The sequence below is a fragment of the Paramormyrops kingsleyae genome, chromosome 4 (genome assembly GCF_048594095.1).
Source record: "Paramormyrops kingsleyae isolate MSU_618 chromosome 4, PKINGS_0.4, whole genome shotgun sequence".
NCBI lineage: Eukaryota > Metazoa > Chordata > Actinopteri > Osteoglossiformes > Mormyridae > Paramormyrops > Paramormyrops kingsleyae.
The window spans coordinates 34,745,937-34,770,354 of NC_132800.1; the positions used below are offsets into that span (position 1 = coordinate 34,745,937).

The following is a 24,418-nucleotide window of genomic DNA, read 5'->3' on the forward strand; positions in this document are numbered from 1 at the left end:
CGCCGTTCATGACCCTGGTGCACCTCTAAAATCTCTGAAGTGTGCTAAAGACTATCTTGGTCTCTGTTAAACGAAATTAATTCCCACACAAACTCCAAAATGGGACTTTAGTTCCTGGACCAGACATGGTAGTCTGAGTTTCCTGGTCTTTGAGACGGTTGATACTCGCTGGACCAGGGAACCACAGAGCGTTTACAGGAGTCACAAGCATCCTTCATCCCCAATATACACCAACTTAAGTAGGGTCCTTGGAATATGATGGACATGTAGAGGGTCTATTCAGTTTGTATGTGACTGTAACACAGATGTGCATGGGTCCACGGTCCAACCGTCGCGACAATTCTCAAAGTAGTGTTGACAAGAAGGTTGTTTATTCAATATATACTTATTTATATTTACGGAGAACATAAATCTATCCACCCTTCCAGTGCATGTTTGTCCAGTGCATGGTTGCAGAGATAAATTTACAAATATGGGTACAACATTAAGTTGTCCTGTTATTAAATAAGTTGTTCTACCAGGTGTTACATGTATATAACTGCCGATTGAGCCCTGTCTGTGTTTCAGAATGTAGTGTCTGACTAAAAGGTTCCACGGTGCCAGTAGGTTCAGCCACATATTGTGCTGCTGATTCTTGGTTCTTCTTAAAGGGCTGATATGAGTGTCACATAAAAGTAGCCTAAGGTCATGCGACCAGTAGATTAAAGGCGTTCCTTAAAATGAAAAGTCGGTTTAGGTTTGTGTAACAAGGTACTCAGCGGATTTCCTGCCAAGTGGAAAACTGCACCTTCATCTTCATCATCAAAGAGCCACTGATCTTCACAAGCTGTGGGATTCATTCATTCATTCATTCATTCATTTGTTGTCCCAGGAGCCATTACGTAATGTATGCTCACTGGCGTCTATCACTGGGCTTGAGGCACGGATCTACTGGTTGGGTCACCAGTCTAACACAAGACACTTCCTATGAAAGCTGGGTTACTGCATTTCAGGTGTCAAGGGTGTGCTAGACTGACCCTGTGTGTGTTAGCTAAGGTACCGGCTTAGTAACTTTATCAATAGCTCAGTTCAACTGTTGCAAAACACAGATGTAGATTTCACATGTTACCGAATTGAAGCAACAGATTCCTCGTGCATTAAGGGGAAGGTATGACGTCATTGTATATAGCTAGTCTTACTGAACGCAGTACAAATTAGTATTAAACATCTCTAACATGAATCAGCTACGCTTTCTTGCCTGTCTTTTAGTTTAACTGTGTACATACACATTTTTATTTTTAAAGATGCATGTTAACACGGACATGTTCAATATGTAAACAAAAAACAGACATATCTGAGATGAACACCGTCAGATTTTGATATATCTTAATTAATTCCAGTTCATTTAGAGCAATTTGGTAAGTCTGAATCATAGGCCTAATACTGAGCTGAATTGGAACAAAAGGCGAGATTCAGCACGAGTCTCAGGATGACAATTTTAAAACTTTTATTTAAACTAACAATATTTCCCAATTCAACATCAGTTATCGTACCGAATCTCCCACACCACCAAAAGACAAGGATAAAAATATTACCCTACCCATTAGTACAATAAAATAAATCGCTGAAGATATACAGTATTATGTGTTTGCACGTGACCAGTAACCCAGGGGGAAATTATTTAAATGTAACTCCACGGCGAATAAGGGATAAAAGCTAAATAAATTACACTTAGGAGATAAATAATGTACAGCCTATTCAAAAGACTTGCAACAGAGGACAGACCCTCCGTACGCGTCGTTCACAGGGATGTAATGATCGCATCGCTTTGCTTCCTACTCGCTGATCCCAGATCAGGGGCTGACTGCGCAGGGAGCGGCAGCTTAGTCGCTCGCAGGGTAGGGATGAAGATGGGTGCTGTGCTGGAAACGCAAACCGGCGTGGATCCAGCTCCACCGTAAAAGCATTTGGGGGGGACTTCTGCCTGGCCGTCGCAGCGCCGTGACCGTGATCCGGACGAGGGTAAGGGAAGGAGAAAAGGAACGAGGGAAGATTGGGAAGGAGGAGCGCTCAGTCCCAGGTGTAGGGATCCGTGCGTATCTGACGCATGTAGGGTCTGGCATCAGCAGCATCAAGGTGGACTCTGAGCTCCATTGGTGGAGGTGTAGGGTCAGAGGGGAGTCAGCCTCGGACCATCGCGTCTTATTACCTTTCCAGCTCCGCATGATCTAGCTGCCGGACGGCGATCGGCTTGGCCGCTTTCATGTTGAAGTCCTCCTGCCAGCCCATGGCGGATCCTTCTCGTAGCATCATGCACGGCACCTGGTTCACCACCGGCTACAGGGACAGCTCGGCAGTGGAGAAGTCGAAGAAGAAGGCGTTTTATCTGGTGAAGATGAAGTCCTTTGGTCACAAGAAAGACTCCACCAGCGCCTCCACCACCACCACAACGACCAACAGCAATATGCCCTTCATGATTCACTGTCATATAGGCAAGGAGATTAAGCATATTTGCAGCAACTGCAGTCGCGGGAATAACGCGCAGGACGGTGAGTGAGCGTGCGGCTCCGGGGCCGGACCCCCATCGCTCTCTGTCGGCGTAGTCATAGTGCATCTCCGCCTTCGACGTTAAAACATTAGCATGTTTGTAACACTATTGTGAATGGGGCACAAACCATTTCATATAACGAGAATCCATTTTATTTTTGAATGATCCTCTGCTGGAAACTTATTTTACGGTCATGTGTTTGGTATGAACAAGTGTGTTTTAGGGCGCAATTTGGCAAATGCAAACAATATGACGGAATTGTAGCACATCGTTTAATGCTGGAGTCGTATTAATAGTGTTTAAACTGACCACAAGCACAACTTACCCTTGTGTGTAGGCTATAGGCTACTCTGTAAGTTATTTTAAATGATTTTCTTTCATTTAAAATGTTATATGTTTATGTGTCATACCTGTAAATTCAAGTTACTTTTATTGATTATTTAAATTTCCCTTTTCGGCACGTCAGTCAGTTTGTCTTCATTGATTTCACCTAAATTTATCCAGACATGTCTGTTGTGGTTTAATTACTGCGGAAACGAAATGATTATAAGCTGAAAGTTGTGACTATCTATATATTTAAACGTCAATATATTTGGAGGACAGTTTTAATATTGCCGCATAGGATAATTTGAACATGATTTAGTGTGCAGTTGCAAATATTTTCCACATACATATTTATATAATGTGTATGTAAATCATGGACATGAAGATGAACTGCGGTTGAGTGGCTAACTTAAGGTGTGTTTTGATGGGCTTCACCCCAGCCATTCCTACTCCACTAGATTTCATCATATTACGAATCCTTCGGACTCAGTGGTTTCACATAACAGAGGATTAATTGCATTCCGACATTTGTATATTAACCGCTAGGCTTTGAACCGATTCTGTGTGGAATTTTTCTGCTTAATGTGACATTGCTGGGGGGGTGGGCTTTTAGACAGGAACACTGTAGTATTTAAATCAATCCAGACATTTTGTTGTTGTTCTAGGGCCTAAGGGATTTTTGTTTATTCGGATTCCAATTTTTGGGTGGCAGATATTCCAGCTCAAATTCTACAATGTAGAAAACACGAAAGGACACAATGGAGGATCACTGTTTAGTTTATATACTATGGCCTGCTTGGTTTTAAATTTAGGCTATTATATACTACAGAAGGAATGGTACGTATTAAGTTTTTATAAAAGATAGTTTAACTGTATACCTGTTCCGTATTTACCTACCACTTTCGTGTTACTGATTTACTAAATTAACATACATGTAAGATATTTAGTTTCAGCTATTGTCGCGTAGATGAAGCTTCATTGGTACGCTATTGTGGCTTATTGCAATATTACTGTTATAGCAAATTCGCAGAAATCAAAGTGAGCTGCTGACGGACATTTCCAGGCTGGGGAATTGAAACTTGTGCGCGTCTCGTTTTTTAAAATGGCCCTCCATCACCGGCTTGCAAATGCTTGTATTTCACGACACGGTTTCACTTAAATCCTGCGGTCTGGAGGCGAGGCGCAGCCTGGTAACGCCCGGACCCGCCTGGACTCCGCAATGCAGCGTGTCAATTGGCCGGGAGGAGACAAGCCTCCGTGCCGGAGATCGGATCTTTCCCCGGGCCTAATCCTCTGCCTCCCCCCGCCCCCCTCCTTCTCCGCCACCCCTCCCATCTGAGTCCCCGCCCGCCCGTCAGCGGGGAGGCTCCTGGCTCGCAGGATCAGGATCCAGCCGGTCCTCCTCTCCATCGGCAATCTGCTCCATTTAATGCGGAGCCGTGCAGCGGAGCGGGGCTGCGGGCTGGAGGGCGCCTTTCCGCCGCAGAGCTCTGCAACCCAGCGCCGCTCTGCACAGACCTCCGGCGGAAATGAGCCCGGAGCGCACTTTCAAAAACGCGGCGGCACCGTGCGCTATCTTTAATTTCCTAATCTGATTTATAGTCATGCGCTGAATATGCTGGTGACTTTCAAAATTCAATTAAGGTTGTCGCCTGCTATATATAAACAGCCGTTTATCTGTCATAACAACCCCGAAGGCCATGTCGCAAAGAAGTCATTTTTAAAGAGGTTTTCTTTTCAGCTGATAATGCGTATGTCTTGAAAAGCCGTTTCCGGCTTGTTAGGTCAGTCTGCCGTTTATATGGTCTTTCCGGCCTCGCCACTATAGGCTAGGTGTTTGATGACTGAAGAAAAATGAAACGTCTGCATCCTGAAAATGATTCATTTCAGAAATGAATGGGAGGCTACCAGCTGCTTCCTTTATCGGCTGTAAGAGTGAGGAGGACTTAATATTACCTCTCTGGGCTGTTCAGTTATTCTCGTTTTACTTTGAGAGTTTTCGTTTGATCCCGTTGTCCTTCGTTTTTTTGCAATCGTTCTCGATTATTGCCTTTGATTAAACGTACGGAAGAACTTTGTCCTCTCGCTTGGTAAAATGCAAAACCAAGTTTCTCGCCTCAAACTAGGCTTGAATGGTAGACACCTGCATTTCATGTTTCTCTGAAGGGGATTGGGGAACGGGCGGCTGGCAGGACTGGCCGATGATCCCCCTCCAGAGCGGTGGAGGGGAAGGAGGGATGTTGTTGCCATGCAGGAAAGGGCACGAGCAGAAGCTGACAGCTCGGTCTACAGCAGGGCCAAAACAACACGCTCATTTACACCAAACGGTGGGAGCGAGTGATGTAGAGCACATGAATATGGATGAATCAGGTCACTTGACTACTCACAGTGACGCCCCTCCTTTCCACAAGTATATCCTTTGCATTTGTTTATACTACTTGTCATATTTTCATCCAAAGCAAATCACATGACTGACTCCCCCCCCACATTTCAGTTGAGGGGTTCTCTCCTGAATTAAGCCAGGTGAGTGTTTAGCTCCAACCAGCTCATCACCATCTGGTCTTCCTCTTAAGTGTGTCCCTGTGCGTGCTGCCATAAAGATAGGCTCATGGTCAATTTTACTTGCACAAAAATGTTCTGAGGGCAGAATGAAAAGGTTCAGAATGAAAGGTTCAGAGAGAGTGAACCAATCAGATTGTAGTGGAGGTGGGTCCAAGCAACTAGAGGAAGCAGGACCAAAACATCTGATTGGTTGGTCCAGTCTCCTGTAGTTGCTTGGACTGACCTCCTCTGCAATGTGATTGGTTATCTCTTTGAACCAATCATCTTTATTTCTCTCCTCAGAACATTTTTGTGTAAGTAAAACTCCCATGAATTAAGGATTGCCTCTTTAGTAGTATTGCCTGACTTGGCATTTACTTTAATGGTCGCTGGGGGGGAAAAAAATGGCTTTGTAATATTTGGGAACGTGGTGGTGTGTATCTTATCTCGTCGTGAGACATGGAGCTGCATATGTAACGCGTGCGATGCATTCTGAGTTCATTATTGATGATGATGGTTATGATGACGGCCCTCTCTCACCCCCGCTGTCCCAGCTGAGGAAGTGGAAAGGCTGGCCGCAATGCGTTCCGATTCCCTCGTACCTGGGACCCACACGCCTCCCATCCGACGGAGGAGCAGGTTCGCCACGCTGGGCCGCCTCCTCAAACCCTGGAAGTGGAGAAAGAAGAAGAGTGAGAAGTTTAAGCAAACATCAGCTGGTGAGTCCCCCCCCCCCCCCCCCCACCCCCACACTCTTCAGGGGGGCAAGAGCTCCGAGTCTCCATGTGTAGAATGGCCCACCAGCCACGACCCACTTGTGCTTGAGTGTGAAAAAACCTTTGGATGCTGCCTGGCTTTTGGCGCAGAAGGAGCACTTCGGTAACATGAAATTTCCACTGGATTCTTTATTTATATTTTAAAGCCCCCCCCCCCATATTTGATGGCGATGCAAACATATCTACCCATAAGGCGAATGGTCGCCTAGCTCTGTTTTTTGCGTTAGTCATCGTTTCGCATGTGCTAATGTAGCTATTCTGAATGTAAAAATGTTGAACGGGAGGGTAGTGAGTATGTTTGAAGCAGCTTGCACGCCGTTCCTTCGGGGGTGGGGTTTGCAGGATCGCTAAACCAAAGACATGCATTTGGGGCGAATCGCAGGAGCCGGGTCCTGTAGGCGGAGCCGGTCCGCTCCTCGCGGCGGGTCATGTGACATCACAGGACGTGTGTGTTTCCAAGTGCCTTATGGGAAGGGCTGACATTCTGGCAAGCAAGAGACGCAACTGAGTAATAGAGAGCACTGTGTCTTTGACGCTTCCCAGAGGGCCGTAAACGGGATGTAGCTAGGGACACTCACGGGGGTGGGGGGTGGGGGGAGTGTTTCTGCTGTGGCTGCATGAATGAGCATCTTGCTTGGGGCGAGGTAGACTGGATTTAGTCTCTGCCTACAAACAGAGGCTTGGTTTTTGGAACTGTCCAGGATCTTGTATGTTCTTGAAAACTGAAACGGATGCCAACTTCTCGACTGTGCATCACCTGGCCAGGAAGCTTCTAGGTAGGACGTGGTGAAGCAGATGTTGGGGGGCAGATAAACCCCACACTGGCTGTTTTACACAAGGCAGATATTTACCGCTCTTTCGTCTGTGGAGTTCAGGGGACTCTGTCGAAGGCCCTCAAAGATCTACGCTGAGTCTGTCTCGGCCATGTAGATGAATCTGCCCCTCGGATCTGCTTTTCGCAAAGGCCGAATTCGCCCCCCTCAGACGGGGGTCCTCATTTGTAATCCTTCTGCTGCACCGAGCGTGTGCGGTGACTCAGCCTGTGTTAGCTTGCCCACATTCCGTGTTTTATCCCCCCCCCCCCCCACCCACCCCCACAGGAATCCGTGATTAGTTTTGCCGCAGCATCGCTTTGGAGACGGCCGTCGATACGAACGGCCGGTACAGATCCACGCTGAGGGTGCACGGTCTATATTTAGCTCTCCCGCTGTTTTGGATGTCTTGGGGGGGGGCGGGGTTAGCTCCATTCTCCTCATAAGCCACAGGCAGTTCTATCATTTTGGTGCAGTGGGGGTAGTATCTGTAGGATTCTAGCTTTTGAAGCATGCACCCCTCTTTTTAAAACAATATAGCGTGACTCTTTTGTTGCGGGAGATCGGGGGTGATATATCTACAGTGTTTATCCCGCCGGCTGGCAGGTGGCATACCGGAGGATAGTAGGTCACTCCGCTGATGTTTTTAATAAAACAGCTCACAGTCTTGCCCGATCTGGCACACCGTTCACACTCTCCCACCTAGTGACGGGCAATGCTCAACCGCGTGCCGTTTTTTTTTGGTGAATCGCTGTCGCTCAGGGTTACGGTGCCCCCCGGCTGTCACTGGCTGGCACGCCGGGCTGATTTTCCCCCTCGCATCTGAATGTGCCTATCGCCGTGGTCCGGGCCTGTATTTTCAGAAAACGTGGATCCAGGGAGATGCTGCTGGAATGTTTGGACTGCTCCGCTGGCATCTTGCACGCCTTTTCTCCCAGGATGAGGCAGACCTGCCTGTTGGGGAAGGGGCTGTTAACGTTGGCTGGCCTCCAGCCCTGCAGGGGGCGATCTCGCCCCTGGACCAGACCCTGACACAGGTGCACCGTGGCCTAAGGTTTACAAACAACTCGCACAAACGGTGCCATTTAAAAACTATAATGCATTTGGAACATAAAAATAAATCGTATAATTTACAATCTAGATGATGAATTCTGCCTATATTTACCTCATAGTAAAAGATGCTAAAGTTTGCATTTTTTGTACTTCGTATTTAGCTATAGCTATTTTTCATAATGCAACTAATCAGCTTTTCTATATTGAACACAAGATGGAAGTAGTGACAAATTTTTGGAGGGAACGTGTTTCCCGACCATAATGTCCGTTTTGGATGAGGCCAGCTGCTGCAGGTTTGGGCTGGTGCGTGGGGGGGGGGGGGGGCTGTGGGGGGAGTCGCTTCACTGCGTGCGAATCACCCCGCCCCCTCCGCTGCGTCACTGTTCACCTTGAAGATGCCGAGATCTTTGAGGTCCCCGTAGCCCCAGGTCCAGACGTCGTCCTCATTTTACTGTAATGCTGCAACTCATCAGCTCATCTGGGCTTTACTCCTGTTCTAAAGACGTTAAATTTGACATAGGGTTTTAAAAAAGCACAATCTTTCTTTGTGCTGTAATAATAATGAATTTGGAAAGAAATTCGCTAGCTTAATGAGTGTGGTCTGTGGTGTTCTCTTCTTAAAAGCATAAACATTTTACCAGAATAATTTTAATAAATAAGAGAAGTACAACAAACCTGATACTCATATGCAGAAACTTCTTTTGAGGAATTTCATCCTAAACCTTTGCACCAAGTCATCTGTAATTTTGGTGAAATCGATGTTAATCCTTTAAATATATATATATATATATATATATATATATATATATATATATATATATATATACACACACATACACACACACACACACACACAATTACCTTCAAATTAGAGGATTTGTTGGGAAGGGAATGTCATGCATTGGTATGATTATGTGAGCAAACAACTTTAGTTTAGCTACAAACACCGCATGCTTTTCCATCCACCTCACGTGCAGATTTAACCAATTAAATGTAATCTTGATTGAAGGTGTTTATTATGCAAACAAGCTGGAATGCTTTGCAGAAATGACAGGCTGGCACGGGAATGCATGGGGCTGTGAAGGGTGACGTGTGATTCGGCAGTCAATTCCAGAAGGAAAGTTAAAATAACCAAAGAAGTGCAGCCATGTGGAACCCTGTTCCAGTTTGTCTTGGAATAATGGTTGAATCTCTATGTTGTCCTTGGTGTTTAATGAATCGTCTGCCTGTAGATGGTTTTCGGACAATTTAGAGTGCAGAGTTTCTGCTTCATGGCTGGAATAGTAGCTTTTACTCTGTGGTTTAATTGCAGGTTTGGGCGTGGTGGACCTTGTTCCATCTGCTCTCTGCTTGAAGCTTAATCAAGTGTCGGGCACGGTGGCTGTTGGGAGCTCCTGGTCATTTTGTCACAGGCTGCGCTCAGTGGTTCTTACTGTTTACATGTACTGCCCCGTGTCCCCATGCAGGACCTGTGCTATTAGGAATGAAGGGGGAGTGGCAGGTCACCAGACAGCCAATCAGCACATGAATCTATTGGCATTTTTCCACTGCCACCAAGAATCAAGCTGTACTCGAACCATACCGTGTATTGGAGGTTTTCCAGTGAAAAATACCCGAGCTGTACCTGCGCTGACATGGGCCTGCTTGCTCCCAGGGCTGAAGGCGTGACCAAATGCAGCTGGTTGGGTCACCAGCATCTAATTGTTCGAAATGCACAGAGATGACAGTTCTGCACATGGGTTATCTGAAGGAAAAAGTGTATATTTTATATATATATAATTCATTATTAGTAGTAAAAAAGTATTGCAGAACAGCTGATTGCAATGGATTTGTAATGCAGATTTATGCAAGCTAATGCTAATTCCGCTGAAATTAGCGCACAGTAAATTATGATGTACGCTGTGTGAACAGTAACGTAAGCGCCTCTTCGGTTTGACATCAGTGTTGGTCTCCAAAACCGGCACCGCCTTTACCGAGCCGACCCTTCTGCGGTGGAAAAGCTGAAGCGAGCTAGCTGGAACCATGCTGTAGCTAGTCTCTCTTCGCGGAACGGCTCGGGAACGGTTCGAGAACAGCTCAGGAATGGCTTGGGAACGGTTCGAGAACAGCTCAGGAACGGCTCGGGAACGATTCGAGAACAACTCAGGAACGGCTCAGTTCCTGTATGCCGCAAGTGACGTGCTGTTAAAAATTGCGAGGACTGTTAACAATCTGCAGCCCGGTGGTTTCGCATGACCTGCAACCTTCTCAGAAGACCTACAGTGTGACATTCTGTTGGTTATATCTCCGTGGATGTGCTGCTACTTTGACCTGCACCAGAAACATCTGAGCCGAAGGGAGCAGGAGACGTGTAACATCTGACACAAATATTTTCTTTTTTGGCGGGGAGGGTCAGCTAAGTCTTTTTCTTGCGACTTTTTTAATTCAAGGGTGAGGCAGTGGTTAATGTAGATGTAGGAACTTCAGCTTTTTAAGGTATGTGGAGTCTCTGTACGTAGGCTGCTTGTGACGTCTGTGGTGTCCAACCAGACAGGCGACACATTGTAGGGTGACATAACACAGTAACTCCTGTGAAGCACAGGGTGCCAGACTGGCTCTGTTCCGGACAGAGCAGCGTTATTATTATTTAGTTGGGTAACTTTTCTGCTGACAATTTCATATATTAAGGCAAGACTTGATAGAAGGATAGAATTTCCTATATGTAGACTGAGCTGTGCTTGTTTTTGCCTCAAGTCTGTCCTGATGACTATATGTTTGTGGATCTGGGGACAGATTTCAGTCCGGTGACATTGTGCAGGTCACACAGCCGGCTGGGTCAGTCCTCAAAGAAGCTCGAGCTGCGTTTCTGTCCCCTGGACGTTTGATGTATGTCTGACGAAACGGCATGAATTAAGAGATTCAAGATGGGGCGGCCGTGTGGGTATTGCAGTCAGCAGAAGTGTTTTGTGGTCCTTTCACTGACGATACCCGGTGGCCCCCCACCCCTGATTTCAGTGCTGTGTATCACAAGGTGCAAAAGGACGATGATGAAGGAGAATAAGAGGTGATGAATTTTATTCAGCAGGCACTTTTGTTTAATGTGCGGATCAGAAAGCAGGGTCAGCAAGCATCCCAGAAGTCAATGGGGTTAAGGGCCCTACTCAAGGGCCCTACTCAAGGGTCCAACTCAAGGGCCCAACCATGGTATCGCGACTCTTCTGGTAATGGGACTTAAGCCCATTACTTGTTTGACACGGATACAGATCCTTAACCCACTGAGCCACACAACGTTCTGTAGATAGTCCCCGTGACATTTGCCTCTCTTTACTTATGTTTGTTTTACTTAGCATTTTTGGCTAGCAAATTAGCTTTCCCCCGACAGGATTTCCCAGACATGCAGCGACTTTGCTTTTGCGTTGCGCATATTATACTACATCGCACTGCGATATTTTGTGTGGAGATGAAGAGTGTCCGCCGGTTTGGGGGAGATTTTGTGCTCAGTCGCGAAAGCTAAGAAAGGGAGCTCCTGCATAAGCCGGCCGTACTATAGGGGCGTGGCTCAGCAGTTTTGCAGGGGTGAAGACTGTCCAGGCACGCAGGCCTCCAGATGGGATGATGTTATGTCACGGCTCTCGAATTAAGCAGACGCCGCCTCGACAGGGAGTCGGCGCTTTAAGTTCACGGCCCCTGCTAGATGTGTGTCACCCGCCGTACGTTAAGCTGCTCACAGATCAGGCCCGGCCCGGCCTTGCCTTGAAGGGCTTTATGCTGGCCGCTGATCTGATGGCTGAATTTGGATCAGTAGGGCAAAGCGGGGTAGAGATGTCTGGGAACGTATCTGGGCTTTACATTGTCCTGTCTCCACTATGACGTCAAGTTGCCGGAACGTTCCGTCAGCAAAGATGGCTCTTTATCTCCGTTCAGAAGGTTGTTTCCACTCTATAAGGTCCTCCTCCTCTGTGCCCTGCGCCGTGTGTCTTGGACGGAGGTGTCTCACTATAATTTCGACTAGTCCACGTCCTAAGAAAAGAGGATGTTTCTGTTCTTCGGAGATTCAATGCCATGTGGGTGTGTAGCAATGCGAGGGTCACGTCTCCTGTCTCCCCAGCCCTGGAGCGTAAGATGTCCATGAGGCAGAGCAGGGAGGAGCTGATCAAGCGAGGTGTCCTGAAGGAGGTCTTCGAGAAAGGTGACCCTAAAGAACATCTTCCGTAACTTTGACTGTTAACGTCCGTGTTTGTTCATTTATCGTGAATCGCTAACGATCTCTCCTGAGTTAGATGGTCGAGCCTCTGTCACTACCCACGTAGTCTAGCGCAGTGATTCTCAATAGGGTCCTGGGGGACTCCCAGACAGTCAATATCTTTTCTCCATTTCAAACTGTGGACTGTCTGGGGGTCCCCAAAGATTGGGTAGAGAAACGCTAGCCTTGTGTGATAGTCATATCCGTTTGCTAAAATTCTGGACACGTTGACTGGAGTCTGTATCTGGTGTTGGGTGGGTGGGTGTAGGGCTCAGGGATCAAACTTCCTCCAAAGAAGGTCTTTGGATGAAGCTTTGAGGTGGTGACCAGATCCCCCTTTCCCTGTCCCTCCAGATGGCTCTATCTCGCTGACAAAAGATGACAGGAAGCTGGAGAACGGGCAATCGCCCGGACCCTTGGGCGGCACGCTGGAGTGCGACGGGGTTGATCACGCCTACCGGGGGCTGACCACCCCCGAGCTCATCGACGGCACGGGTGAGTCCATCTCGCAGTTATAATGCTTTGTCGTTGCATGATTGTGCAATACTGTGCAAAAGGCTTAGGCAGTCAAAGAAAAGGGTGTTTAAACGATATACATTTTGGTGTTAAAATTAGCCATTTCAGAACCTCCCCCAAATTCAACCCAGTATTTGCAGCAGGCTTCCAATACATTTTACATTACATTGACAATATATTTTGTGATTCGACCATTAGCACATCTCATATGGCTCAATACATCATTGAGTTAACTAGTTAACTTCATTTATTAATTGGGCTGGTGCTGAACTTTCACAAATGCATGGAATGCCAGGGTGGACCCTGAGGAGACGTTAGGGAACCCAGTCTGTGCTCATCCAGCCGTCCAACAAGAAATCAGTAACTTTTTGGAGAACAGAAGAAATTCTTGTTGGCTTTTATTATATTACTGTTAATTTCCATACAGTCTGATATTAAATCATGTTTATTTTTTCTGAACAAATATACATTTACGTAAAACCTTTACACAGTACTGCACATACTATGACAAACTGTTTGGTTCACTAGTGACACTAGCATCTGTGAACGGCAACAGAAGATTTAAATAAACAAATGATAACTAACAATAAACAAAAAAATGTGTACAATTTATAGGATAGGATTTAGAGTAGTAGATATGGTTGTAGTGTATAGTTACATAAATTGTGTAAACAAAGCATCAAATGTAACAGGACAGTTCAGGCTAACAGCATTAGCATCTTGGAGTTTGTTTATAACTCTTGGCAGAACGTTTGTTTGTTTTCGTTTGCCTTGAGGTTAGTGTCTGGATGGCCCTTTAGCATTTGCCTGATGGGAGGGAGACAAACAGGTGTGTTTCCCTGTGACACACACAAGCGGTCACAATATGAGGTTACATCAGAGATCTGTCTTCATGCTCACTCTCGTCACACCTCTCTCCTCTGCTCCTCATTAGCCCCCGGAGAGTACCGTTCTTCCCTAGAAGGCGGAGTCTGTGTCCAGGACTCCGCCCTCAAGCCCACTATCGTCCTGCCCGCTAAAAAATGCAGCGAGAGCCAAGAGACTCCCGTCAAGCCGCCGCTGTTCCACAAGCAGCCCCCCGCGCTGCCGCCCAAACCCTTCTCCAGAGTCCCCAACCACATCACCGGTGGGTTCCTTGCACATTTCCTTGTCACTAAATCGGCTTGTGGGAGTTTTGCTTACACAGAAATATTCTGAGGGCAGAAGGAAAAGCAACTAAAGGAGGCAGGACCAAGATATGTGATTGGTTGGTCCACACCTCCTCTAGTTGTTTGGATCCACCTCCTCTACAATCTGATTGGTTCAGAGAGATAACCAATTATTTTTCCTTCTGCCCTCAGAACACATAAGGTGACAGGCTCATGACCTGAAGGTTGTGGGTTCAGGTCCCAGGAAGGAATCCCATAGCAGTAATTTACCCTGATTTCCAGTAACTTACCCTGCTTTCTAAATGGTTTTGTCTTGTTGAAGTTAATCTTAGTCACACCGCATTATTACTTCATTGATTGTTAACTTTAGTTGTATTAATTTTGATACTCCAGTGCAAGAACAGTGTGAGCGTAGATTGATAGGTCACACAATAATTTTTAAAATGCTAATTAATTGCACACCTTGGGGATTAATTTAGCATACTTAATTGTGCACTTTGGGGTTTAATCACATACCTAGTCATGTTGCAATACCATCAAAAATATTTTTATAGTCTGTATATTTTGTGTAGAAATTAAATTCTATTAAAAATATTTAGTCATACATGTTAACATTCATCTGATACTTTTTCCAATGCCGCTTACAGTAGATGGAAAGGTGACGATTCATGTGTTCTCTCTGGGATTTGAACCCACAACCCTTTGTATTGCTTGCTCAATACCCTACTTGTTGAGCTAGAGGAGCTTAATCTGTTAATGTGTTAACTTTGACAGTCTCTTTAATTTATTTTTACAGTGTTTTGGTTATGTGTGAAAGATTATTTGTAATTTTTAATGATATTATAATGTTTCTATTATATTATTTATTGTATTGTATTGAACAACGAACAAGTCTTATTTCTTTATATGGTTTAGTATTTATAAAATGCCTTTACAGATTTGGGGCAGCCTATCAAGCTGCCCTGCCTGGGCCCCAAGCTCTCCCCCCCCCTGCCCCCCAAGAAGGTGATGATCTGCATGCCGGCGTCCGGCCTGGATCCGCCGCTGCCCTCCTTCGCCCAGCGCGTGTCCGCGGCGCCGCCCGCGCCCTACCACGCCAGCCTGCTGCCCACGCCGCTGCCGGGCCACTCGCTGCAGTATGGCACGCTGCCCATACCCGTGCGGCCGCCCAGCCGCGTCATCGAGGAGCTCAACAAGACGCTGGCGCTCACCATGCAGCGGCTCGAGAGGTGTGTGCTGCCCCCCCCCCGCCCCCGTGTGGCGCCGCCCCGCCTGCTGCCCCCTTGTGTGCCCCCCTGTACTCCCTGTGCTGTACTCCCTCATGCCCCCCCGTACTTAGTCCTTCATCTTACCCCTTTCTGGGTCTGTGTGTCTCTTCTCTCTCCCCCTGTTTTTTCTCTTCCATCTCTCCCCATTCTCTCTCTCTCTCTCTCTCCTCCGTCTCTCCCCCTGATCTCTCTTTCCTCCATCTTTCTCTCCTCCGTCTCTCCCCCTGATCTCTCTTTCCTCCATCTTTCTCTCCTCCGTCTCTCCCCCTGCTCTCTCCTCCGTCTCTCCCCCTGCTATCTCTTTCTCTCCTCCGTCTCTCCCTCTGCTCACTCTCTCCTCCGTCTTTTCCCATCCTTCATTTTGCCCTACTTCTCTTCCATTCAGTCCTTCATCTTCCCCTCTTTCCCACTCTCTTATTCCTCCTCTGTCCTCTTTACCTTTCACTGTGTTCCTGGTGTGCATCGCATCTTTACCTCTCTACATTTTTCTCTGTGCCGTTAACGACCCTGACTGACCTGCTAGAGACCACAGACAGCAGTGGGGGGGGGGGGGGGGGTTGTTACAGTCATGGACCTGCGTCACACAGCCGGAGGGGGTCCTGCTCTTGTCCCTTGGAGCGCGGAGCTTAATCGCAATGGTTGTACTGAAGGGTGGAAGCTTAAAAAATAAGAACATCCACTGAGTGACTGAAAGATTCAGTGCTGGCTCTGTTCAGCTCTCTGCGATTTGGCCCAGAACACTGAGCCCTAAGAAGAGCCGGTTCCGTCCACAGATGGGAAGAGCCGCCACCCGGCCAGGTCACGTGACTGAGACGCCGGGAAGAACGCGAACATGGTTTGGGTCTTTCTCTGAAGCCTGGGGTTCTGATAAGATGTAAGTTCAGGGCAGAATTAAACTTAAGAGTGGAGGGTGCAATTAAAAGAGATTTGGTCCGTTAGAAATTCATTTGGAGGCTGGGAAGGTAGGATCATTATGCACTAGATGTTTTAATATTGGACTTTCTTATGGATAGTGTTTGTGTGGTTTAATTATTGGAGAACTTATTTTTAACTGAGTTTAAGCCATTTTACTCTATAAAATTGCCTGCTCTAGCTAGCTTTTTAAATTATATTGTTCTTGTGTGGGTCAGAAAGGGCTGTTTAAAAGTTTCTGGTTCTGTATGAACCAGAGGGGGGAGACATACTGTTGCGTATCGTAGGGTATTAAATGTTATGGCAAAATTCAGTGGCTTCTTGTCAAATCTTGATGTGCTTTGTTGAAATGCACACTCCGCTCTCAGATGATTGGCTGATTGATTGATTGATTGATGGCTTGGTGGGCCAATAGGAGCCAGCCCACCGCCCATCATTAGTTTCTCTGGCATCTCACTAGGACACGGATTGCGGATGCTGAGGTCAGAGGTCACGGTCCTTCAGTGTTTGGTTGTGACTGCTGGGCGACGAGATTGCGGCCGTGTGGGCAGACCAGGAAGAAAAGGGAAAAGTTAGTAATGCTTTTCGGCACAAGCTAACTGGGTCAGCCGCCAGCTCTGGCACACAGGACAGGATGACCTCAGCCCTGCCAGCCCCCCCGCGCACTGGGCCTGGTTCTGAGGTGATGGGCCAACACGGCGGGGGGGCATCACGGACCCCCGGAGCCGGGTGCCCTCCCCTGACCCCTAAAAGGCTCATGACCTGAACCCCCTTAAAGGCATCTATGCTGCTGTGCTTAGGGCAGGGAAGGAAGGGGTTAAACTGTTCTGGGACAAAATGGACCCATGCTGACTGGACATCTGAACCTGGAGCGGATTAGAGAAATACTTATTGTCCGTTTTTTTTTTCTCCTGCCTATGAGTGATTTGTTATGTCCCTTATAAAAAAGGCAGACATTTCTGCATGGATCTGATCCATCCTGCTCAGGGATTCTGGGTAACTGTGCCGGGGGAGGGGCTTGCAGGGAGGGGCTATTTGTAAGCATCTCTTTACACTTTGAAGACAGGGATGTAGAGTGGCTGGGAGCGTGGTCAAGACAGCAGCCGGCCGCCAGGACTGGTTTCCAGTAGGGTCATGCGACACTTCCTGTTTGCCAGCTGCAGTAAGAGGGCGGGGCCCCATGATGCAGCCACCCGGCTTGTCTCGCCTTCTTGTGGTCGGTCCACAGCGAAAAACCGTGGGGGAGGTATGGTCTCGGCCATTTTTAGGGGACTATCTGACGTGGTCTGATCCGTTCCTGCTCCCCCGAGGGACCCCTGCACCCCACTGCCCTGTTTCCTGTCATATTGCTGGACGCTTCACCGGGACGTCTTGGTTCGGAGGCAGCGTCGCACCCCCACGTTGTGGGGAGGACAGGGTGCTTTTCAGGTCATGGGGCCGTGCGGGGATTTAAATTTTCGCTAAACCTGCTCCTTTTCATCCCTCTTTTGGGGCATGAAAGCCGTTTTGTCAGAATAAAATTGCAACGAGTGTGAGATGTGGGGAGGATTTTCCTGCAAGCAGATCCGCTTGACAGAGATAATAAAAAATACCCCCCCCAAAAAAAATTAGGGATGATGACAATATCATAAACTGCAGCATAGGTGAGGGGGAGAGTGAAGCACACCAAACAGAACCGGGGAATAACGTTAGTGGTCACCGATCTCATGGACTCTGCGGTTTGTGTACCCCCCCCCCCCCCCCAGCTCAGCGATGCACATGGGCCAGTGCGCCCTACAGGACAGCCGGCCGCTGCCCTCCATGCTGATCGAGTGTGAGGACGACAAGGAGAACGTTCCAGACGGCTCGGACTACGAGGACCTGCCCAGCATGTACAAGGACCAGGATGAGGAGGAGGACGACGAGGATGAAGACGAAGACGACTCAATCTTCACAAGTAAGAGCTCCACCCAACCGGCCGCCTTGTCGTCGGTCTGTGGTGGTGATTACAATACCGAGGCCTCGTGTGCAGGGAGTTGAGAGGCAGAAATCATGTGATCGTGTCGCCACGTGAACGGCCACTAGGGGGCTCTGCAGGGCATGATGTTTCCAGAGGCCATTTGAGTCTGTACCCCCCAGGCTTGGGTAGGTTTTATTTCTCCATGTACCTCACGTTCCATGCTTCATGACTACCAAACCCGCCCCCCGATGGGTCACTGCATGCGTGACCAGTGACATTAAGAACAGCTCTTGCGTATTGACCTATGCTCCCGTGAAATGGGTCCCTGGGCTCTCAGGGGTAATTTAGACCCGCCTCCCGCTGGTCCAGGCCAATCGCTTTGGAGCACGCCGGAAAGCTCCGCCTTCCCCGGCCAACAATCTCAGCCAGTGACGCTGTGAGTCTGAAGGAACACGCCACGAGCGGCAGTCCATCGCGCCGGCCTTTTCGAGCTCCCCGAGGATCCAGGCTGTGTTTACTGCTCAAACGGGCAGCACGGGGGGGTAGACAAATATGGGGAGGGGGGTCCTTGTGGAAGGGCAAGCCCTTGCTGGAATGAATTACTAGCGGGATTGTGTGGTATGCATGAACTTTCTGGAAACTAGGTTTGTCTTATGAAGTTGTCACTGTGCAGAAGGGGTAGTTGCCCCCCCCAAATCCCTGCAGTGACGCTGACAGTAAAATCTGACAGCAGCCTGTGTCTATACATTACTGATTGTTAACAGTCATTGTCTGTGGTCATTTCACTTATGTTTTGGTACTTCGGTTTGTTTATGGAGGTAAAGAGGGTTTCGTCTTGAATGTTTACTAAAGCGGTTTCAGTGTAATACACACACGAGGGGAGGTGAGTGACCCTGCACCCCCCCACCCCCCAGGCTCGCTGGCGCTGAAGGTGCTCAGGAAGGACTCTTTGGCCGTCAAGCTGAGCAACCGGCCGTCGCAGCGCGAGCTGGAGGAGAAGAACATCCTGCCCATGCAGACGGACGAGGAGCGGCTGGAGATGCGGCAGCAGATCGGCACCAAGCTCACGCGGTACGGGGGCCCTCCGCCGCGGCCGAGCACGCGTCCCTCTGTCTCTGTCCCTCGCGGCCGAGCTCGCCGTCCCTCTGTCTCTGTCCCTCGCGGCCGAGCTCGCCGTCCCGCTGTCTCTGTCCCTCACGGCCGAGCTCGCCGTCCCTCTGTCTCTGTCCCTCGCGTCCGAGCTAGCCGTCCCGCTGTCTCTGTCCCCTGCCCCCGAGCTCGCCGTCCCGCTGTCTCTGTCCGCCGCGGCCGAGCTCGCCGTCCCGCTGTCTCTGTCCCCCGCGGTCGAGCTCGCCGTCCCGCTGTCTCTGTCCCCCGCGGTCGAGCTCGCCGTCCCGCTGTCTCTGTCCCCCGCGCCCGAGCTCGCCGTCCCGCTGTCTCTGTCCGCCGCGGCCGAGCTCGCCGTCCCTCTGTCCCCCGCGCCCGAGCTCGCCGTCCCTCTGTCTCTGTCCGCCGCGGCCGAGCTCGGCGTCCCTCTGTCTCTGTCCGCCGCGGCCGAGCTCGGCGTCCCGCTGTCTCTGTCCGCCGCGGCCGAGCTCGCCGTCCCTCTGTCTCTGTCCGCCGCGGCCGAGCTCGCCGTCCCTCTGTCTCTCTCCCCCACATATTCGCACGTTGGCATCCCTCTCTTTCCTCTCCCTTGCGCTCTCCCTCTTTGTTACTTGTTCTCTCTCACTTTCCTCTCCCTCATTCACCCCCTCACTCTCTCGCCCTCCGTCGCTCTCTCCCCCTCACTCACTTTCTCTGCCTCATCCCCGCTCACTGTTTCTCTCTTCTTTGCTCTGTCTCTCAGTTTATCACTTTCCCTCAATCTGTCTTGTTCCGTCTGTCCTGATTGCTCAGTCTGTCTTTCTTCCTCTCCCTCTTTCTACCTTTCTCTCTCCCTCCCTCATCCTCCCTCTCGCCCTTGTTTTACCTCTCTCTGTCTCTCCCCCTCGTTCTCTCCCACTCTCTTGTTCTCATACTTCCATTCTTTCCAGCCCCTATGTGTCCTCCTACAGTTACCCTCACTTTCGAACGCCCGCAAGCAGTATTATTTACAAACTCATCCCCATATCCAGTTACGTCTCTCTTGAATGACACCTCCACAGTCAGGCGTTGCTTGTATCACTTTTATGAAATCGGTTCTTCCCACCTCACTTAACAGGGTTGAACGCTTCCCTCAAAGATACAACTTGGTCCTGCTGGGGACCTCAGTAAGAAGCCCCAGTCCTTCGGATGTGCCATCCGTAGCGGCAGGTAGCGCGTTTAGCCAGCTGGGTGACTTGCTCCTTTCTGTCAAAGGATTTGGGAAGCAGCCCGTCTGGATTGTCTGGGATCTGCTGGGGAGTCTGTCGTCAGGGAAGCGATCAGACTCCCGGTTCTGCTGTCAAAGGGGGAGATGGGGGGCTGTTTGCAAACTCTGCAATGGGCAGACATGGGGGTGGTGATGGGGGGATGGTTCTGTAAGGAGATGAAGGACACCTGTACAGGGGGGAAGATAATCCTTATCTGACAGGGATCGGCAGTGCAGTGCGTGATTTAGCTTGTTTCTCTGAAAACTGGCTTTTACTCTGAAGTCCCATTCATCTTGTTGGGGGGGGGGGGGGGGGGACTGGGCAGTATTTATCAGTATATGTTCCACAGTGAAGCTGAAATGCTTTAAACTGGTGCAGAGCAGATGACCTCCTCTTCTGGAGCCTTGCTGAAAATGGAGCCGTCCCACTTTCAGTGCGATACCCCTGGGACGGGCTGTGCCAATGGGGCCAGCGGGGGGGGTTTAAGATGGAGAGTGTGAAGGGGTTTACGTCTCCCAGGCAGGCAGGGTGTGGATTTGTGACCAGATGCAGCAGGGATACAGAAGGGTTCAGCTGTTGTACCGTTGTACAGTCCCAACGCTGCTTCAGTAATCGTCTGGCTGCGTTCACCATTCATGTGTGAAAACGAGAGTCTGCTGAGCTCTCAGCATGACAGTGATGTGGTGGGGAGCTGCGGTTTGACCTCAGGAGGCCCCCGGCCTGTGATGTGAGTTTCAGGCCCGGCTGTTTGACGGTTCTGGCTCAGGCTCAGTCATTTCTCACAGCCTCCCGCTTCAGACTGCCAAGCTGAGACCCAGGATGGGTGTGCTGAGGACTGACTCGGAGAGCAGCACAGACCGAAAGCAGACAGATATAAAAACTCTCTATGTTTATATTTTTCTAAAACCTGATTCAGATCAACCTGACGTCCCAGTACTGATTCGGGCTTCAACTTTCGTCCGCTCCACCTTGCCCACCACCCCGTAGAACCTGAACTGATGGCGCCTTCCGCAAGGAGATACAATCTCATTGGTAGTCGGTGTCCACGGAAACAGCCGGCCCCACGCAGGCAAGAGTGTCTTGGCCGATTAGAGCCCTTTCTCTGATGGAGTATGATTTCGGTATCTGTCACTGAGGCTGTGACATCCCAGGGTGTCAGAGACGGAATCGCTAAGGTGTGACCTGGGGCAGGCAATGCCAGATGGCCAGAGCGATCCTGGGTGCAGTGCTCGCTTCAGATATTTCGGGAGGTTGGATACTGATGTGTTAATCAGCCAGACTTTGATTGTTGAAAGAAACTGTCCTCTGAGAAGATCCATACGAGGTGTTCTGCATACGTGTAACTGAACTAGCTTACTGAAATGTTCTGGGACCAAAACTCCCCAGGAAATGAAACACACAGATTTAGAGGATCACAGAAACTCATCACAAACACCTATGCTGATCAGCGCCACCTAGCTGCCGGAGGACCATGTTCCCGGGGGGGTTTGCTTTCTGGACCCCACGTCCATCTGTGTGTTTTCATCCTGCTGGGGGGAGGGGGGGGGGGGTTATGCTGCATGACGGGAAGATTAGTGGGGAAGAGGAGGCTTCTGGGCGTGATCAGGTTCACCTTGTGTGCTCCGGGAACCAAAACCTAGTCAATTGCAGTTAATCTGCTACAGGGTGAGCCAGCCTCCGTAGCCAGCGGCCCCGGGTTCCGTCCTGTGACTTCCTGTCCGTGTCTTGTCTCGCAGGAGGCTGAGTCAGCGCCCCACGGCGGAGGAGCTGGAACAGAGGAACATCCTGAAACGTGAGTCCCCATCGGCTCCGCCCCCTTCTGTTCCCTGCCACGGATTCGGCGTTTTGGAAGTGAAAGCGGCAGGCGGTTTTGTCCAGTGTGCCTGCAGTAGGGGGTGGCTGATGGGGAGCCTGGGGGCTTTTCTTGGGTTCAGCCTCTCTGAATGGACGCCTCTGACTCTCTGTCCCCCCCCCCCCAGCGAGGAATGAACAGGAAGAACTGGAAGAGAAGAGGGAGATTAAGCGGAAGCTGACGAGGAAGGTGAGACACGGCTGTGGCCGCCTCGGGGGTCCTGCTCTCGCTCTCTCGGAGGGCGGCTAGTGCGCACATGCACGCACATGCTCACGCTGCTGCCCCCTGCTGGAGCAGAACGCACACTGCACCATGCCACATAAATCTCGTATAAGTCCAGCAAACCCAAGGTCCGTAAATCATTTTATTTTGGTTGAAGGTTTTCGACCCCCCCCCCCCCTCCCCGCCTCCACATCATATTTTAGCATGGTTAAATGTTACGCCTGTAAGCTTTTGACTTAACCAGACCGCGCCGGTTGCGTTAGGCCGGATGCGGCAGCCCCTGGGCTCCGCAGGCAGGACGCAATGCCACCTCCGTGTTTCTATGTGAGAAGAGGAGTGTTGGCGTGCGTGAGTTGGGAGGCTGGAGCCCGTTGCTATAGCAACGTGAATCATTTACTTCTGGGCTCATAAGTAGTATCAGATAAACGTTCTGTCTTCGCCACTTTTAGAAAATAGGGGGGTTTTCTTTTCGTTTTTTTTTGATAATTCTTTCCACAAATTGAATCTTTGCAAATGAAAGGCGACTACGTGAACAGTGGAATTCCTCTGGTTCCAACTGACTGCCGTTTGACTGGTGTGACAGTCTTGGCATGTGTGTGAACCCAGCGTTTTTTGACACCCCCCTGTCCTGTGTAGAAGTTCTAAACCTACTTGCTGGGGGGGGTTGGGGGTGTCTCTGCGTGGTTTGATTTGGGGGCCCGGCTGTCACACTGAGACAGAAGGGCGCCTGCTTTTGATGTCAGAGGCTGGGAACCGCAGCGTGGCAGATCCAATCTGAGTGGCCCCTCCCTCACTGCTCGTGGTTCTGCTGTCCCTGTAGCTGAGCCAAAGACCCACCGTGGAGGAGCTGAGGCAGGCCAAGATCCTGATCCGCTTCAGCGACTACGTGGAGGTCGCCGATGCCCAGGACTATGACCGGCGCGCAGACAAGCCGTGGACGCGGCTCACGGCGGCTGACAAGGTGAATGATGGGGGGGACCCCGTGTCGGGGGAGGGAAAGTCGCAGGTTCGAATCCCAAGGTCAGCAGAGTAATTTCACAGTTGGGCCCCTGAACAAGGCCCTTAACCCCCAATTCCTCCAGAGTCTGACAGACCCTGCCTTCTTTAAAAAAATGAATAAATAAATAAACATTTACGTTACTTTGGATAAAAAACGCCTGCTCAATAAACAAAACGGAAAATTAAACTAAATCAAATATGTAGGGGGTTTTATCCCCCTTTTTTTTAATTATAACAATGTAAATATTCTCCATAAACGGCATGATCAGTACTGCAGGTCATGTGACTCTCCGGAAGCCAGTAATCAGCTCCCGATTAATACGGCTCCAACGTAAGACGCATGGCTGTAATACGGAGCGCAGGCCCCCAGGCTGAGCGAGGGAAAGCTAATCAGGATCACGCAGGGGACGTACGGCCCCACCTGGAGCAGCGGATGAGCCAGACAGAGGCGAGGCACCTTATCCGACATCTGTTAATTAAGATTGTCCCCAGGGACTTGGGAGGCTGCCTCTGTTCCACGTTGATTGGAAAGGCAGAGAAAGGGGCCCCGGGTCGGACACGGAAGAGGCCCGCTTCCCCCCCGGCGCCGTGGGACGGACCTCATTGCCATGTACCGCTCGCATTGCTTGCTGTTTTTACTCCTGCTGACTTAGAGGCCCCGATGGCATGTCCCAGTAACGCGATATCAGAGACCCGGGATGGGGTCTGCCTTAGCCGACTCTTTGGATCCAAATCCTTATCTCCTATGCTGCAGAAATGACTTATTACACCCGCTGCTCCTTAGCTGGGTTTTTAAATATTGGAAATTCTGACTAACTTTTGCAGGCAGCCTATACACCTAGCTACCTATTCCCAGCACTGTTCCCCTCTTAATGCTACACTTTAAAATGTGTTCTGCCCCCTGGTGGACAGGCACAGTCACTGCAACACACTTGAGCCAGATGGGCACTTGGTATGGGAGTTGGACCTCGAGA

The 24,418-nt window shown here is 49.6% G+C and overlaps 1 protein-coding gene and 1 long non-coding RNA gene across 5 annotated transcripts in view; one reads left to right on the plus strand and one right to left on the minus strand.

Moving 5' to 3' along the window:
• Positions 1-24,418, plus strand: part of LOC111845944 (phosphatase and actin regulator 1-like) — a 55,894-nt gene that overhangs the window by 25,429 nt on the left and 6,047 nt on the right. For 2 of the 4 annotated variants that reach the window (XM_023815705.2, XM_023815704.2), the window contains exons 1-12: positions 2,243-2,528; positions 5,947-6,111; positions 12,121-12,201; positions 12,610-12,750; positions 13,553-13,600; positions 13,706-13,897; positions 14,857-15,148; positions 17,845-18,035; positions 18,953-19,109; positions 22,108-22,163; positions 22,351-22,412; positions 23,266-23,406. In XM_023815705.2, the coding sequence (XP_023671473.1) occupies positions 2,243-2,528; positions 5,947-6,111; positions 12,121-12,201; positions 12,610-12,750; positions 13,553-13,600; positions 13,706-13,897; positions 14,857-15,148; positions 17,845-18,035; positions 18,953-19,109; positions 22,108-22,163; positions 22,351-22,412; positions 23,266-23,406 (1,812 nt within the window). Of the gene's footprint in view, positions 1-2,242; positions 2,529-5,946; positions 6,112-12,120; positions 12,202-12,609; positions 12,751-13,552; positions 13,601-13,705; positions 13,898-14,856; positions 15,149-17,844; positions 18,036-18,952; positions 19,110-22,107; positions 22,164-22,350; positions 22,413-23,265; positions 23,407-24,418 lie in introns of those variants that run through there. The other 2 variants (XM_023815708.2, XM_023815707.2) reach the window with 2 other exon arrangements.
• On the minus strand, positions 1,470-6,053 carry LOC140588825 (uncharacterized). Its single transcript, XR_011990029.1, has 2 exons — positions 5,933-6,053; positions 1,470-2,365 (listed from the first exon to the last, which is right to left on the minus strand). It is a non-coding gene; the product is annotated as an uncharacterized lncRNA (long non-coding RNA).